General features: G+C 54.7%; 2 protein-coding genes across 17 annotated transcripts in view; one reads left to right on the top strand and one right to left on the bottom strand.

Annotated features, from left to right (window-relative positions):
• The first annotated feature begins 452 nt into the window (after window positions 1-452).
• Window positions 453-10,447, top strand: ACTMAP (actin maturation protease). Of its 16 annotated transcripts, none has more exons than XM_063701355.1 (9): window positions 453-998; window positions 1,676-1,802; window positions 6,110-6,178; window positions 6,618-6,742; window positions 7,105-7,234; window positions 7,326-7,396; window positions 8,528-8,783; window positions 9,109-9,225; window positions 9,869-10,447. In XM_063701355.1, the coding sequence occupies exons 4-9, from the start codon at window positions 6,640-6,642 to the stop codon at window positions 10,086-10,088; spliced, it is 897 nt and encodes a 298-aa protein (XP_063557425.1). In that variant the 5' UTR covers window positions 453-998; window positions 1,676-1,802; window positions 6,110-6,178; window positions 6,618-6,639; the 3' UTR covers window positions 10,089-10,447. The 16 variants fall into 16 exon arrangements, 15 of the variants coding, with proteins under 15 accessions (XP_063557425.1, XP_063557420.1, XP_055225455.1 ...); XM_063701350.1 differs by having other exon boundaries at window positions 453-1,802; window positions 9,869-9,942; window positions 10,243-10,447; XR_010131971.1 differs by having other exon boundaries at window positions 453-1,802; window positions 8,528-8,721; window positions 9,869-9,942.
• The window catches only part of LOC129528533 (inositol-trisphosphate 3-kinase C), a 22,764-nt gene continuing 16,363 nt past the window's right edge, over window positions 10,448-16,848 (bottom strand). The window contains exons 4-6 of the mRNA XM_063701357.1: window positions 14,263-14,364; window positions 13,580-13,651; window positions 10,448-11,948 (exon numbers count right to left, since the gene is read on the bottom strand). Of these exons, the coding sequence (XP_063557427.1) occupies window positions 11,745-11,948; window positions 13,580-13,651; window positions 14,263-14,364 (378 nt within the window). The 3' untranslated portion in view covers window positions 10,448-11,744. The remainder of the gene's footprint in view (window positions 11,949-13,579; window positions 13,652-14,262; window positions 14,365-16,848) is intronic.

Below are 16,848 nucleotides of genomic sequence, written 5' to 3'. Positions count from 1 at the left end.
GCTGGAGTAGGGGGAAGCACGGAGGCAAAGCGCGACAACAAAGCGTGCGTAGGACCCGCTTCTCCAGCCCGCGTGCGGAGGGAACTCTCGAGAGATTTACTACGACTTCCAGGATGCTCTACGCCACCCGGTGGGCGGAGCACCCTAAATGGCGATTCCCATTGGCCCAAGCATCCGAAGGGCCGTCCCGGAGAAAAAACCCGGATGTGGGAGCCAGTATAGAAAAAAGGGACAGGTCCTAGGCAGCCTGGCCTCGAGCAGCAAGTTTCCTCAGACGGGCCCAGGAAGGCCCGGACGCCAAGCGTACCGCTCGCCTGCCGCCGATGGTCGTTCGCACCGGAGGTTACCTTCCGACAGGGCCGTAGTTCTCTCAACCGGCGCCTGCTACTTCCCTGAGCCTAAACCACAAAGCTTTCTCTCCTGGCCCCGCCTCTGCGTTTCTGCCAGCCAATCGCCGCGCGGAAACGCAGTAGCTTGACCAATCAGAGCAAGTCTCGTTTCTGGGCTCAGCTGTTGCCAATCAAAACGATATTTGGGTTCCCGCCTAGGTAGAAAAACCCCGCCCCACTCCCTGAAAGCCCACCTCCTTCCGTGGCGCCCGGGTCTACGGACCAATGAGTGAAGGTCACGAGTCTACGCGGCTCGCGCTGCGGTGTCTTCCGGAGGCAATCCTTTTTGAAGTCCCGCCTCTTACCCCCGCCAGAGCTGCGTTTTCTGTCACGTGATCGCAAAGTGGGCGGGAACTGTTGCGTGTAATACCACGTGATATGGGAAAGGCAGTGTGCGGGGGCCGCCATTTTCCGGGAGTGGGAGGTGCACTTTACTTCCTGACTCCTTTCCCTTTTCCACTGGTTATCGCGGCGCCCACCGGCCTCTGATCTCTGAGTCTTCTCCAACCCACAGACGTTTTTTGTTGCTCTGGTTCCAGGACCTTCTCCACAACTAGGCCATTTTCCCTGCCAGGTGTCCTTTTTGACCTCTTGACCTCTGACTCAAAGGTCAGCTCAAAGGTTCCAAACTCGGGCCTGGGATGTGAGGGGGGACTGAACTTAAGTTCTCCGAATCTTTAGCCCTGGGTCCCTAAGTCGCACCCTTAAGGCACCTCACTCTAGATCTGAGCCTTCATATCCCAAACTCACTCATGAGTTTCCACATCCAGCCCCAAAGAATGAGTTAACTCCTACTAACTCTCCACCTAAGACTCCCGAGGTAACCCAACCGGTACCACAGATCCGGTTCCGGATTTAAGGACCCCACCCTGTTAACCGTCAGGTGCCTTATGACTTGAGTCAGCCTCGCAATTCCTGCTCCCATGGTTTCAAATATTAGCCCTGGTCCTTTCACACCCACTGCTCAGTCCCCAGATTCTGGAACTCAGCTCTTAAACCTTTAAAATCTCCATCCCTGAGACCGTTCTCCGTTGGAGGATCCTTCCCTCCCCGCTTTCTGAACCTCTCAACACCTCCTGTAGACCCCAAAATGACTTCTCCATGCTCTCCTCCCCTAAAACCACCAATTTCTCCTCCAAAAACCCCTGTACCCCAAGCCAGCAGCATTCCATCTCCTCCTCTACCCCCAAGTCCCCTGGACTTTTTAGCGTTACCATCCCCTCCCTGGAGTCAGCAGACCCCTGTTCCCCCAGCGCCCCCACTGCCTCCTCCACCCGCTGCCACAGGGCCTGCTCCCCCTCATGTCTTCGGCCTGGAGAAGAGCCAGCTCCTGAAGGAGGCCTTTGAGAAGGCTGGCCCGGTCCCCAAGGGCAGAGAAGATGTGAAGAGGCTTCTGAAACTACACAAGGACCGGTAGGGTCTCCATGCCCTACCCAGCACCCAGGCTCTGCCCTAGACACTTCACAGATCTCTTGGGGGGGGGGGGGGTTCCCGTGTCCTCAAGATCAAACAGCCTACTTAGGTCCCCCACCTAGATCTCTTCCATGGTGGTGTGCCTCCAGCAATGAAGAAAGCTGTCCTCACAAGTGCCCAGTCCAGTCCGGGTGCTTTGGCTCATGCATGTAATCCCAGCACTTTGGGAGGCCGAGGCGGGTGGATCACCTGAGGTCAGGAGTTGGAGACCTGCCTGACCAATATGGTGAAACCGCATCTCTATTAAAAATACAAAAATTAGCGGGGTGTGGTGGCATGCAACTGTAGTCCCAGCTACTCGGGAGGCTGAGGCGGGAGAATCGCTTGCACCCTGGAGGCAGAGGTTGCAGTGAGCCAAAATTGCGCCACTGCACTCCAGCCTGGAAGACAGAGCAAGACTCTGTCTCAAAAAAAAAAAAAAAAAAAAAAGAGCAAATGCCCAGTCTAGTGGGAGAGACAGATCCCTCCACCTTTCCAGACAGTGACAACCCAGAGTGGTCAGGGCTGTCATGACAAAGCCCAGAGGGGTGTCTGACCCAGGCTGGGGAGTCAGGGGGAGCTTCTTGGAGAAGGGGAACCCTGAGTGCTGTTGAGCAAGTCGTGCAAATGCTGTGTGATGAGAGTATACAGCTTGTGCAGGGGCCTGGAGTGAAATGAGGACATGTTCTATTCAAGGAACTGCAAGTAAGTCCTTAACTTGCCGGGGGAAGTGGCAAACATGGGGCTGTGAAAGCGGCAGAGCCAGCCCACGCAGGACAGAGCGGGTCGTGCAAAGGGACTGGGACTTTCCTGAGGGCACGGGGGAGCCCTGGAGAGGCTCTGTGCAGAGAAGGAGGCTTCCTGTGGAAGTGGTACTTAGGAGCCTTGAGGAAACTGGGACATCCAGGGACCCAGGTGGGAGGGGAAAGGAGAGTGCCAGACCTAGGCTGGGGCCCTGAGGCTGAGGTTTAGTGATTGCCTGGCTGAAGAAAAGAGGGAGAAGCGACTTGCCAGGACTCACATTGAAACTCCAAGCTTTCCAGACACTTTTTTTTTTTTAATGGAGTTTCTCTCTTTCATCCAGGCTGGAGTGAACTGGCGCCCACCATCACGCCCAGCTAATTTTTGTAATTTTAGTAGAGACAGGGTTTGTCATGTTGGCCAGGCTGGTCTCGAACTCCCAACCTCAGGTGATCCACCTGCCTCAGCCTCCCAAAGTGGTGGGATTACAGGCGTGAGCCACTGCACCCGGCCTCCGGACACATTTATAACCTTCCCTAAATGCCCCCACTGAGATGAGGTAAATTTAATGCAAAAACAGCCACCTTTTACTGAATGCCTTACCCTATGTCAGGCGCTGTTGTGTTTAAATATTAATTTACTGAATCCTCTCAACAACCCCATGAGGTAGAAACTTTTATTGTCTCATTTTCCTGGTGAGAAAACTGAGGCTCATAGAAGTGAAGCCCCTTAGCTATAATGCCCCTTAGCTATAGTGCAGAAAGAGGAAGAGTCCAATTTGAACTCTGGCGGCAGGGCTCCAAGCTGTTTGTTTGTTTGTTTGTTTTTGGGACAGGGTCTTGCTCTGTTGCCCAGGATGGAATGCAGTAGCTGGATCACAGCTCACTGCAGCCTCAACCTCCCAGGCTCAAGTGATCCTCCCATCTCAGCCTCCAAAATAGCTGGGACCACAGATGTGCGCCATCATGCCCGGCTAATTTTTTGTACATATATATTTTTTTGTAGATATAGGGTCTTGCTGTGTTGCCCAGGCTGGGTCTTGAATTCTTGGGCCCAAGCGATCTTCTTGTCTTGACCTCCCAAAGTGCTGGAATTACAGGTGTTAGCCACCGCACCCAGCCTGGCTCCATGCTTTTTTATTTATTTATTTATTTAGAGATGGAGTTTCGCTCTTATTGCCCAGACTGGAGTGCAGTGGCGTGATCTCAGCTCACTGCAACCTCTGCCTCCCGGGTTCAAGTGATTCTTCTGCCTCGGCCTCCTGAGTAGCTGGGATTACAGGTGCCCACCACCACGCCTGGCTAATTTTTTGTATTTTTAGTAGAGACGGGGTGTCGTCTTGTTGGCCAGGCTGGTCTCGAACTCCTGACCTCCGGTGATCCACCTGCTTCAGCCTCCCAAAGTGCTGGGATTACAGGTGTGAGCTGCCGCACCCAGCCTCCATGCTTTTAATCATACTTATGTGGTATCATCTTTCATCAGGAGGGTACCCTAAACTAGGAACCAGGAGCTCTGAGTCCGCACCCCCACAACACCCAAACCGAACCTTGCCTTCTTACCAGCCTTGGAATAGGAATAAGCATGGGCCGGGCACGGTGGCTTACACCTGTAATCCCAGCACTTTGGGAGGCCAAGGCAGGCAGATCACCTGAGGCCAGGAGTTCGAGACTAGCCTGGCCAACATGGCAAAACCCTGTCTCTACCAAAAATACAAAAATTAGCCGGAAATGGTGGCATACACCTGTAATCCTAGCTACTCGGGAGGCTGAAGCAGGAGAATTGCTTGAACCCAGGAGGTGGAGGTGGCAGTGAGCCAAGATCACGCCACTGTACTCCAGCCCGGGCGACAGAGCAAGACTCCATCTCAAAAAAAAAAAGGAGGCCAGGCATGGTGGCTCACACCTGTAATCCCAGCACTTTTCAGAGGCTGAGGCGGGTGGATCACCTGAGGTCAGCAGTTCGAGACCAGCCTGACCAACATGGAGAAACCCCGTATCTACTAAAAATACAAAAAAGGGCCGGGCGCGGTGGCTCACGCCTGTAATCCCAGCACTTTGGGAGGCTGAGGCGGGCAAATCACGAAGTCAGGAGATCGAGACCATCCTGGCTAACAGGGTGAAACCCCGTTGCTACTAAAAATACAAAAAATTAGCCAGGCATGGTGGCGGGAGCCTGCAGTCCCAGCTATTCGGGAGGCTGAGGCAGGAGAATGGCGTGAACCCAGGAGGCAGAGCTTGCAGTGAGCCAAGATCGGGCCACTGCACTCCAGCTGTCTCAAAAAAAAAACAAAACAAAACAAAACAAAAATTAGCCAGGCATGGTGGCGCATGCCTATAATCCCAGCTACTCAGGAGGCTGAGGCAGGAGAATCGCTTGAACCCAGGAGGCGGAGGTTGTAGTGAGCCGAGATCGCACCATTGCACTTCAGCCGGAGCAACAAGAGGGAAACTCTGTCCCAAAAAAAAAAAAAAAAAAGGAATGAATCCCTCAGGGCCAAACCAGCTGAGTGGCCTCCCCCAGGGTACAAAGATTCACTATCAAGGTGATGTTTTAGGCCTTAAGCATGTTACCTGGTTTTATTCAAAGTTCAGTTAAGGGATTTTCATTGTTGAACAGCCCAAGAAACAGACTTGAAGCGAAAAACAAATCACAGAGTTTGGAGCCTGGGCAACATAGCATGATCTCATCTCTACTAAAAAAAAAAAGAGTCGGGCATGGTGGCTCACGCCTATAATCCCAGCACTTTGGGAGGCCAAGGTGTGTGGATAATCTGAGGTCAGGAATTCGAGACCAGCCTGGCCAACATGGTGAAACCCCGTTTCTACTAAAAATACAAAATTAGCTGGGCGTGGTGGCGCATGCCTGTAATCCCAGCTACTCGGGAGGCTGAGGCAGGAGACCCACTTGAACCCGGGAGGTAGGGGTTGCAGTGAGCTGAGATCGCGCTGTTGCACTCCAGTCTGGGCAAAATGAGCAAAACTCTGTCTCAAAATAAAATAAAATAAAAAGAACTAGCTGGACATGGTGGTACATGCCTATACTCCCAGCTACTCAGGAGGCCGAGGCAGGAGGAATAACTTGACCCTGGGAGGTCGAGGCTGCAGTGAGCTTTGATTGCATCATTGCATTCCATCCTGGGCAACAGAGCAAGAAAAAGAGAGTTGGAGATAGAGATACCACTTTGAGAAATTTCCTCAGATAAACCTGGTTGCAAAGTGCCATCCTTTGCTCCTCACCCTTCAATAACTGAGAGAGCGAGCAGGGAGCAGGCAGGCAGAAGGACCATTCCCACAAACCAGATGAGGAAACTGAAGCTTGGGGAGGGGAAGTCAGTGACTGAACCAGGAGCCACCTTCAGCCTTAGGACAGCCAGGCCCATATTCCCTTCATCGTCCCTGGATACGCCCACTCCCAGCCAGACCCATATTCCCTTCATCGTCCCTGGATACGCCCACTCCCAGCCAGACCTCAGGGTAGGGGGTGCTTCAGAGCTGGCTCCCTGGTGACTGAGCACGGCTCTGCTTCAGGTTCCGAGGTGACCTGCGGTGGATCCTCTTCTGTGCAGACCTGCCGTCCCTCATCCAAGAAGGCCCTCAGTATGTGCCCTGATGCGGGAACCCCAGCCCATCTGCTGCCTTTACTCTGCCCTTGCTGGGCTTCTTAAGGACTGATCTGAAGAAGAGGAGAGGATTGTTCCTGCTGGGAGGAGGAGGGAAGGAAAGGGGGAACTTTCCACTCAGGCTTCTGAGTGCCTGCATAGTAAACATAGTTGGGACATGCGAGGAATGAACGAATGAGCCTGGTCCATCTCTCTCCTTGGTTCCTCCTCCCAGGAAGCTCAGGTGACCTCTCCCCCGCCTTCCACCCCCAGCCCTCCAGCCCTGGGCTCTCCCCTGAAGGGGAGTCAGGTCTCCCTCGCTGGCCTGGGAGAGGGGAGGGGGACTCCTCCAGGGCAGCAAACCTGTTCCCCAACTCCAGCTTCCAGGTAAGGGGGCTGTGACATAGGATTGACGGGCTGGGCCTCTCTGTACCCAGATGCGGGCTGGTGGCCTTGTGGATGGCAGGTACTCTCCTGTCGCCCCCCAGTGGCGTCCCCCTGGAGAGACTCATGCGGGTGGCCACGGAAAGAGGCTACACGGCCCAGGGAGAGATGTTCTCAGGTGAGCTGGGTGACTGCGTGCTCCATCATCTTTTCATGAGGCTGGGACCAGAGAGGCTGGGTGGGATGCTGGCAGCCGTGTGTCAGGGTGTCTCATTCCATTTTTTGGGCCCTTCCCACTGCCCAGTAGAGCAGAGAGGTTACAAGATGGACTTGAGCTGGCTGCCTAGGTTGCAAACCCAGCTCTGCCACCTCTTCGCTGGGGCCATGGACAAGCCACTGACGCTCTTTGTGCCTCATTTTCTGCATTTGTACCAAGGGGTGGAAGGTCATGGTGAGGGTTGGAAGCATCGCCCACTGTGAGCCCTCAGCACAGTGCTGGGCACATGCAGCAAGCCCCCTCTGTGTGCTCTCACCCTGCAGTGGCCGATATGGGCAGGCTGGCCCAGGAGGTGCTGGGCTGCCAGGCCAAGCTGCTCTCTGGTGGCCTGGGCGGTCCCAACAGAGACCTCGTCCTGCAGCACCTGGTCACTGGACATCCCCTGCTCATCCCGTATCCCAGGGCCTGGGAGAGAGGAGGGCAGGGGTGGCAAAGGGTGGGTCCCAGGGCCACATCATCGTTTTTACCTTAATGCCAGCACCAGCTACGACGAGGACTTCAACCATGAGCCGTGTCAGAGGAAGGGCCACAAGGCACACTGGGCGGTGAGTGCAGGTGGGTTCCCCCTCCTTTGTCTGCACCCCTCAACCTGGGTCTCCCCGGCCTCCATTAATCCTCCTGACATTCTCACCCCTTGTGCTGGTGCCTCCCCAGCCAGGCTGGGCACTTAGCATTAGCACCGGGCAGGCTGGGCCCCAGGTGTCTGCCAGTTGGAGCTTCTACAAACAGAAGCTCAGAGCACAGATCTCAGGATCAGACCGTCTGGGCTCCAGGCCTGGCACAGCCTCTTCTAGGCTCTGTGACTCTGGGCAGGTATCATCACCTCTCTGGACAGCTTCTTTCCCCATCTGGAAATCGGGGGTAACAGTACCCACCTCATAAGGCTGCCTTGTAGGCAGAGCACTCAGCACTCTTAGAACAAGGCTTGGCCAGGCGCAGCGGCTCACGCCTGTAATCCCAGCACTTCGGGAGGCCAAGGTGGATGGATCGCTTGAGGTCAGGAGTTTGAGACCAGCCTGGCCAACATGGTGATACCCTGTCTCTACTAAAAATACAAAAATTAGCCGGGCGTGGTGGTGTATGCCTGAAATCCTAGCTACTTGGGAGGCTGAAGCAGGAAAATTGCTTGGACCTGGGAGGCGGAGGTTGCAGTGAGCTGAGATAGTGCCACTGCACTCCAACCTGGGTGCCAGAGCAAGACTCCATCTCAAAAAAAAAAAAAAAATAGAACAGGGCTTGGCGTGTGACATGTCTCTGTAAGTATTACCAGCACCGTTTTCATCATTCCCCCTGCCTGAAAGAAAGGCCAGGTTGGTCCGCGTCAGGAGGTCCGGGGGAGGCTCCGCTCAGCTTCTTCATGGCTATGTGGTCTTGACAGCTCCTCCTGGAGCCTCTTCCCTAAACAGCTGAGGATGACCGGGTGACGGCATTTGCTTCATCTCATGCTGCCTCCCCACCTCCCCTGTGCTCAGGCCAGATGAGGCAAGACTTAAAACACCTACAGCTTTGAAGCCGGGTGCCACGGTGGGTCCAAATCCCAACCCACTGGCCACCACTAACATCACCGTAACCTAGGAATGGCAGCTGCACCCACCCTGGAGGGCCGGGAGAGGGCGGAACTTAGTGAGCCCCAGCACCTGGTCCTGGCTCAGTCACTGCCACTCACCACCTTCTCCTCTCCCCCAGGGGTCCTGCTGGGTGTTCGGGCTGTGCCCAGTCTCGGCTACACTGAGGACCCTGAGCTGCCGGGCCTGTTCCACCCAGTGCTGGGCACGCCCTGCCAACCACCATCCCTGCCAGAGGAGGGCTCCCCGGGAGCTGTCTACCTGCTGTCCAAGCAGGGCAAGAGTTGGCACTATCAGCTGTGGGACTACGACCAGGTCCGGGAGAGCAACCTGCAGCTGACGGACTTCTCGCCCTCACGGGCCACTGATGGCCGGGTGTACGTGGTGCCCGTGGGTGGGGTACGGGCTGGCCTCTGTGGCCAGGCCCTGCTCCTCACACCACAGGACTGCAGCCATTAGCTGGGGCTGCGGTCTCGGGCTGCAGCCTAGCTCGGTCACCATTTGAAGTGTGCCTACACTTCTCCCACTGTGTGATGGCGACAAGATTGAAGCTAGGTCTCAGGGGCCTCCAGTCCTCCTTCATCAGGGCCACCCCCTGCAGTATTGAGCACCAGCTGGTCCCTCTAGGGAGAGATTGACAACAGCCCAGACCCTGCAGCCTGCCTATCCCATCTGAATGTCGCATCGTCTGTTTCTCACTAGGGGCCGCCTCTGTCACCTCACTAGACATCTAAGGAACCTCCTGCCTGGGCCCTCTGCTGCTCACAGGACGGGGACACTGAACTGCATCAGCCTCAGCTCTCCCCTCCTTAGCCCAAGGTCTTCCTCACGCTTGCCACCTACTAGTCATACTGGCCTTTTAGATCCCTGAAGTGTTGTTCAAATCCCCGGATCATTGAGTCCCACCCCCAGCCCTCTGCTGCGGATCACTCCTTAACTTCTCTATTGGGGCTCAGGTATCACTACCTCAGGGAAGAGTCCTGCAGCCCCAGTCAAGACACCCCTCCCCCACCTCATGTCTTCACAGTTTTAAAGCCCATCTGGGAGCAGTTACCTGTGCCAGCCCCTCTACCTGTGTTAGCAGATCTGGCAACCCTGTAAGGGGGGGTGCTAGATGGACCCGATTTGACAGATGGCAAGACTGAGGCCTGGAGAAGTGGAATCGCTGGCCTGAGGTCACATGACTAGCACGTGGCAGGGTCAGGATTCAAGCTAGGTAGTCAGTATCTCAGCCAGGCTGTCTCCTGGCTCCCTGAACATTATGGTGCTGACCACAAACTTTCCTATCCACCCATACAAACTTCTAGTGAGTGTGTGTGATTACTAGCTTCATGAATACCTGACCCCTCCACTCTGAAGGAGGAGGAACAGGCCTGTCTGGATCACTTCTCTGTCCCTAACTGAGCCCGTCTCATTTAGGGAAACTAGAGAGCACTGTTGCTTTTTTTTTTTTTTTTTTTAGATGGAGTCTCGTTCTGTCGTCCAGGCTGGAGTGCGGCGGCGTGATCTCAGCTCACTCCAGCCTCCACTTCCCAGGTTCAAGTGATTCTCCTGCCTCAGCCCCCCACGTAGCTGGGATTACAGGCATGCGCCACCATGCCTGGCTAATTTTTTGTATTTTTAGTGGAGACGGGGCTTTGCCATGTTGGCCAGGCTGGTCTCGAACTCCTGACCTCAAGTAATCCACCCGCCTCGGCCTCCCAAAGTGCTGGGATTACAGGTGTGAGCCACTGAGCCCGGCCACAGTGCAGTATTTTTAACCAGTGATCAGGGTAAAGAGGATGCGTGTCCACCATACCAGCCCTGATCAGCCTGTCTGTGCATCCCCCATCCCAGCCAGGGCTTGGAGCAGCCTTGCTCACCACCGTGTCCCCTGCATTGTAACACATCCAGGCACAAGAATAGCCGCCCAGTGACTGCCAAGTGAGTGAACCAGCCTGCTCGGAGCCTGCCTCTTTCCCAAACTGCTCATTATCCTGTTACCCCACCCAGCCCACGTGTCCAAATACACTCCAGATGCAAAGTAAAAAGCTCTACGACATTGGCTCTGAATGTTCTGTTTATTGGGGTGTTGTCATGGGTAGGAGGCTCAGCAGAGCCATTCTGCCTCCTGCTTCCCAGTACTACCCCGTCCAGCAACTGCCTCTCGTATAAATAAGTATCAAGATGGTCAGTAGAAAAGGAGAGCATCTCCTCAGCCCTGGAAGACAGTGTGGGAGCTTCAGCTTAAGGAAGAGGTAGGTGCCTGTCCGCCAGCCCAGCCTCAAGGGCCAGGAAGACCTGGCTATGGGTGCTGGAGGTTAGCCACACCCCAGGGTTCTACAGTCTTTGGTTTGGATCAGGCTGCAGGCCAGGGTCCTGGCTGGCAGCCCCACCCACCCTGCGCCTCTGACACACACCCAGCGCTTTTCCCTGCAGGGGCCCGGAATTGGATGGGGCCCTCCTGAGTGCAGCAGCTCTGAGTTGCAAGGGGAGGCCCACTTTCCCAGCCTCTGAACCTCCTTTCTGCCACTGCAGTTTGCTGGGAGAAAGGAGAGAGAAGCCTGGCGGTCAGGCAGGAGGTGTAAGTCCTGAGGCCAGATCTGGTGCACAGAGGAGCGAGGTACTGTCACAGTGCTGGCACAGAAGCTGGGATGTGGCTGTGGTTTGGGTCTGCAGGAGGTCAGCAGAGTCCGCTGAGGAACACGGAGGATCCCACAGGGCCACGGCAGGGCAGGATACCGCCCAGCGGTATCAGCCCTCAGGCCGCATCCAGTCCCATGGGGTCATGCCCTCTGAGCCTCTTCTCGCTCAGCACTCAAATGGCTCCCTGGTGAAGACATGGACTACCACTCTCCCCAGATGATCCAGCAGCGCCTGCATCTGTTCACCAACGATGCCTGACCCTCTGAGGCGCCACAGATGAGCCTGACCCAGTCCCCGGCCTCAGCCAGCTGGCAGCCTGGAGGCTGACAGGGAGGCAGGTTAGAAGTGATTTCGTGTGTCCACAGGCACCCTGTCACACCATACCCTGTGACATGTGAACTGAATGCTCTCAGGGCAGCCCCTCAGAAGCCTTCCCGGCAGATCGGGGGACCCCGTTCTGGTTTTTCTGACTCACTGCCTCATCACCTTCCTTCCAGGTCCCCAAAACCCCTGCATCATGATGGGGCCAGGTGCTACCTGGTCTCCCAAGGCCCTTCAGACTTTTCCACGTTGGTCTCGTGTGGCACATGACACAATCTCTCCCGTCCCTGGAGGCCAGCTCCCCCATGGCCAACCTCAGGCCTCCCATGGCATCTCAGGGCTCCTCCAGCCAGACTGGCGCCATCCAATTAACCTGATGGTGGCTGAGCAGCTCAGCTCTGTGCCAGCCCCTGCAGGAGGCAGATCATGTTGTCCAGGCCCCAGAGGTAGCCATCCTCACGGTTGCCCTCAGCCCAGGGCAGCCTGTGGCTGAGCGTCTGGTGGTCGGGCAAGGCCACCGTCTTGCCGAAGTCTATCATCCAGACCTTGGCCAGGCCGGTGTGGTCGTGCACGAAGAGGAGGGAGCTGCCTACCACCTGCCGGGGGAGAGACGGGAGGTTAAGGGAGGAGCAGGCACTGGCCAAGGTCCCTTCCTGACAGGCAGCAGAGCAGGGTGATTGACAGCATGAACCCTGGAGCCTGGCTGCCTGATTGATATCCTGGCTGTGCCACCTCCTGTCTGTGCAGCCTTAGGCAGGTGTCTTAACCTCTCTGTGGTTCTGCGTCCTCATATACAAAGTGAGAGTAATACAGTTAGTCTCCCCAGTCCGTGGTTTCATTTTCTTTGGTTTTAGTTACTCTCAGTCAACTGCGATCCAAAAATATTAAGTGGAAAATTCCAGAAATAAACAATGCGTAAGTTTTAAGTTGCACACTGTTCTAAGTACTGTGATGAAATCTCGTGCCATCCTGCTTCGTCCCACCTGGGATGCGAATCATCCCTTTGTTCAGCGAGTCCATGCTGTATCTGCAACCCACCCACTAGTCACCTAGGAGCCATCTTGGTTATCAGATCGAGAAAATACAGTCTATAGTTCAGTACTATCCACAGTTTCCGGCATCCACTGGGGGTTTGGAGGAGATCACCTGAGGATAAGGGGTCGACTGTAGGATAAGGAGTAGGATCCTGTAGGATAAGACTGTAGGATAAGGAGATCACCTGAGGATAAGGGGTCGACCTCAGAGGCTGCTGGCATATTATATGTAGGAATTAATCTACATTAAGTGCTTAAGACAGTGCTTGGTACATAGCAAATACACAGCAAATGTTCAGTATGAGGCATAATCAAAATGCACTGCAGCCTTGACCTCCTGGACTCAAGCCCTCCTCCTGCCTCAGCCTCCTGAGTAGCTGAGACTACAGGTGTGCACCACCATGCCTAGCTTTGCTTTTTTTTTTGAGACAGAGTCTCACTCTGTTGCCCAGGCTGGAGTGCAGTGACACAATCTCAGCTCACTGCAACCTCTGCCTACTGGGTTCAAGCAATTTCTGGCTAATTTTGTTGTTGTTGTTGAGACAGAGTCTCGCTCTGTCGCCCAGGCTGGAGTGCAGCCAGCGGCACAATCTCGGCTCACTGCAAGCTCCACCTCCCGGGTTCATGCCATTCTCCTGCCTCAGCCTCCCAAGTAGCTGGGACTACAGGCGCCCGCCACCACGCCCGGCTAATTTTTTGTATTTTTTAGTATAGACGGGGTTTCACTGTGTTAGCCAGGATGGTCTCGATCTCCTGACCTCATGATCTGCTCACCTCGGCCTCCCAAAGTGCTGGGATTACAGGCATGAGCCACCGCGCCCAGCCAATTTTTGTATTTTTAATAGAGACGGGTTTTCGCCATGTTGGCCAGGCTGGCCTCGAACTCCCGACCTCAAGTGATCCGCCTGCCTCAGCCTCCCAAAGTGCTGGGATTACAGGCATGAGCCACTGCACCCGGCCTTTTTTTTTTTCAAATAGAGACGGGGTCTTGCTATGCTTCCCACGCTGGTCTTGGCACTCCTGGTCTCCAGCAATCCTCCCACCTCAGCCTCCCAAAGTGCTCGTATTACAGGTGCGGGCCACAACGCCCAGCCCCTTTTTATATCTTTGACCTGTAACTCATCAATGGTTTCCCCTCCATGCACCTGGACCCCGACACCCATACATCCACCCATGGAAGCCAGGGCTCGCACCTCGTGGGTCTTGAAGAAGGGGGAGATCTCCAGAGCTTCACGAAGTTCTTCTAGGCGTGCCACGTACTTTTGCTGTGTGACAGGGAGGGTTCTTTGGTTAGCATGGGGACTTTGTGGGGCCTTGCCCACCTTGAGCTCTGACCTCACCCCATTCCCCCAAAGGAGCAGGCAGGCTCTAGCCAGGATGGAATAGGGGAGCCATGGGGAAGACAGGGCAGAGGAGTGAGGGCTTGGATTCATCAAGGTGGCATGGAGAAGAGTGGTGGATTCCATGAATTTCCACTCCCATCCGGAGTCGGAGTCTGTCTCCAGACCCCTCGATCCAGGCTGGGTCACATGACTTGCCGAACGGCAGAAATGATGGTGGCCATTCTGAGCCCAGGCATCAAGAGGCCTTGCATTTTTACTTGTTCTCTTGGCGCCCTGCCTCCACTGTGAGAACAAGCCCAGGCCATCCTGCTATCGAGAGACGTGCGGCCAAGTCATGAGCCAACCGGCAGAGCTGGGAGCAGGGCCACCCTGGACCAGCCAGCCTTGCCAAGCCACCAGCTGACCTCAGACTGAGCAAAGCCAGCCAGTATCAGTCCAGCCCCACCCAAAGCAGAAGACCACTGACTCTGGAGCAAGAATAAATGGTGGCTGTCTTAAGCTGCTACATTCTGGGACATGGGTGTCCCACTCACCAGGATGACGTGGTCTCCATCCACGAAGTCCTCCAGCACTTTTGTCACCTGCTCCAGTGCCTGCGTCTTCTTGAAGTTGGTGTTACAGGTCCCATCTGCCTTCTATAGGGCAGAGTGTGGAGGGGCAGGGTCATGGCCTTTTCCTTCCCGCGCCCAATACCCAGCAACCTCAAATACCTCCCAGGAGGCCGGGCGCAGTGGCCAAGACCAGCCTGGGCAACACAGCAAGACCCCATCTCTATTTAAAAAAAAAAAAAATTCTGATGTGGTAGTATGCACCTGTGGTCCCAGGTGTGGGATCATGCCTGTAATCCCAGTGCTTTGGGAGGCCGAAGCGGGAGGATCACTTGAGGTCAGGAGTTCACAACCAGCCTGGCCAACATGGTGAAACCCTGTCTCTACTGAAAATACAAAAAATTATCCAAGTGTGGTGGCGGGCGCCTGTAATCCCAGCTACTCGGGAGGCTGAGGCAGGAAAATCGCTTAAACCCGGGAGGCAGAGGTTGCAGTGAGCATTGATTGCACCACCACATTTGAGCCTGGGTGACAGAACAAGACTCTGTCTCAAAAAAAACAACTTCCCAGGGCCACCCACCTGCCTGCACACTTGCTGCCAGAGGAGGAAGCCAGCTTACCTGCCCAGCCCAGCTCAACCCAGCCCCAGGTCACATGCCTGAGCCCCAGTCCTTCCACACCCTTCCAACCTTGAACCTCCTGGTTGAACCCATCTAGGAAAGTGGGCTTTGGAGCAGGGTGGAGCTGGCTGTGAATCGTGACTCTGCTCTTTTCTTTTTTTTTTTGACAGAGTCTCACTCTGTCACCCAGGCTGGAGTGCAGTGGTGCAATCTGGGCTCACTGCAAGCTCCGCCCCCCGGGTTCATGCCATTCTCCTGCCTCAGCCTCCTGATAGCTGGGACTACAGGCTCCCGCCACCATGCCTGGCTAATTTTTTGTATTTTTAGTAGCAACGGGGTTTCACCATGTTAGCCAGGATGGTCTTGATCTACTGACCTCATGATCCGCCCGCCTCGGCCTCCCAAAGTGCTGGGATTACAGGCGTGAGCCACTGCACCTGGCCGTGACTCTGCTCTTTTCTAGCTGGGCGGTCTTAAGTCATTTCAGCTGCCTCAGCCTCAGTTTCCTCATCTGGAAAACGGGAATTGTGTTGGTGTCTACTTGCTAAGGCTGGTGTAAGGATTAGAGGAAACCAGGTGTGTAGGATGCACAGCACAGTGCCTGGCATATAGTTATTTGAGACTAATGAGACTAATGTTATCTGTTATGTTTCAGTAGGGCTCAGAGAACCCACCTAAGTCATCTGCCACACTGTGCCAGGTGCTATGTGGGCACTTGGCAATAGGGAGTAACACGACAGACACAGTCAGATGAGGGGGCAGACACTGATCAAGATGATCAGAAAGGAAGATAAGAATAATGAAAGAGTATAAGGAGCTATGAGGAGGTGAAGAGGGGACCCTGATCAGTAGAACAGAAATCAGGGAGGGCTTCCCTGAGGAAGCAAAATTTGAAAGGAGACAGAAAAATGACTGAGAATCAACCAGACCAGGGGGCACAGACGGAAGAGACCAAGGTGTGGTGGCACGCACCTGTGTCCCAGCTACTCAGAAGACTGAGGTGGGGGGATCACTTGAGTTTAGGAGATTGAGGCTGCAGTGAGCTGTGATCGCGCCACTGTACTCCAGCCTGGGGGACGACAGAGTGAGACCCTGTCTCAAAAAAAAAAAAAAAAAAATAGAAGAGCATTCCTGGCAGAGGGGTGCAGAGGCCTTGTGGCAGGAAAAAGCAAGCCTATTTCAAGTAAATGCAAGTGCTTCACTGTGCCTGAAGGTACACAAAAAGAATGAGAGGAATGAGAGGTTGGGCGTGGTGGCTCACGCCTATAATCCCTGCACTTTGGGAGGCTAAGGCAGGCAGATCACTTGAGGCCAGGAGTTCAAGATCAGCCTGGTCAACATAGTGAAACCCCGCCTCTCTTAAAAATACAAACATTAGGCCGGGCACAGTGGCTCATGCCTGTAATCATCCCAGCACTTTGTGAGGCCGAGGTGGGCGGATCACAAGGTCAGGAGTTCAGGACCAGCCTGGTCAATATGGGGAAACCCTGTCTCTACTAAAAATACAAAAATTAGCCAGGAGCGGTGGCGCACACCTGTAATCCCAGCTACTTGGGAGGCTGAGGCAGAAGAATCGCTTGAACCCGGGAGGCAGAGGTTTGCAGTGAGCTAAGGCTGTACTACTGCACTCTAGCCTGGGCAACAGAGCAAGACTCTGTCTCAAAAAAAAAAAAAAACCAACAATTAGCCAGGCATGGTAGTGCATGCCAGTAATCACGTCAAGTCAGGAAGCTGAGGTGGGAGAATCGCTTGAACCCAAGAGGTGGAGGTTGCAGTCAGTTGAGACTGTGCCATGGCACTCTAGCCTGGGTGACAGAGCGAGACTCTTTCTCAAAAAAAAGAAAAGAGAAGAATGAGAGAGATGAGGCTAGATCCTAGAGGGCCCTACAGGCTATGGAACTTCGCTTCAAGGTACTAGGGAGCCACAGAAGGGTTTCGAACAGGAGAATGG

The sequence above is a fragment of the Gorilla gorilla genome, chromosome 20 (assembly GCF_029281585.2).
Source record: "Gorilla gorilla gorilla isolate KB3781 chromosome 20, NHGRI_mGorGor1-v2.1_pri, whole genome shotgun sequence".
NCBI classification, from domain to species: domain Eukaryota; kingdom Metazoa; phylum Chordata; class Mammalia; order Primates; family Hominidae; genus Gorilla; species Gorilla gorilla.
The sequence above is the reverse complement of the archived record's forward strand: the minus strand, read 5'-3'. Positions and strand labels throughout refer to the sequence as shown.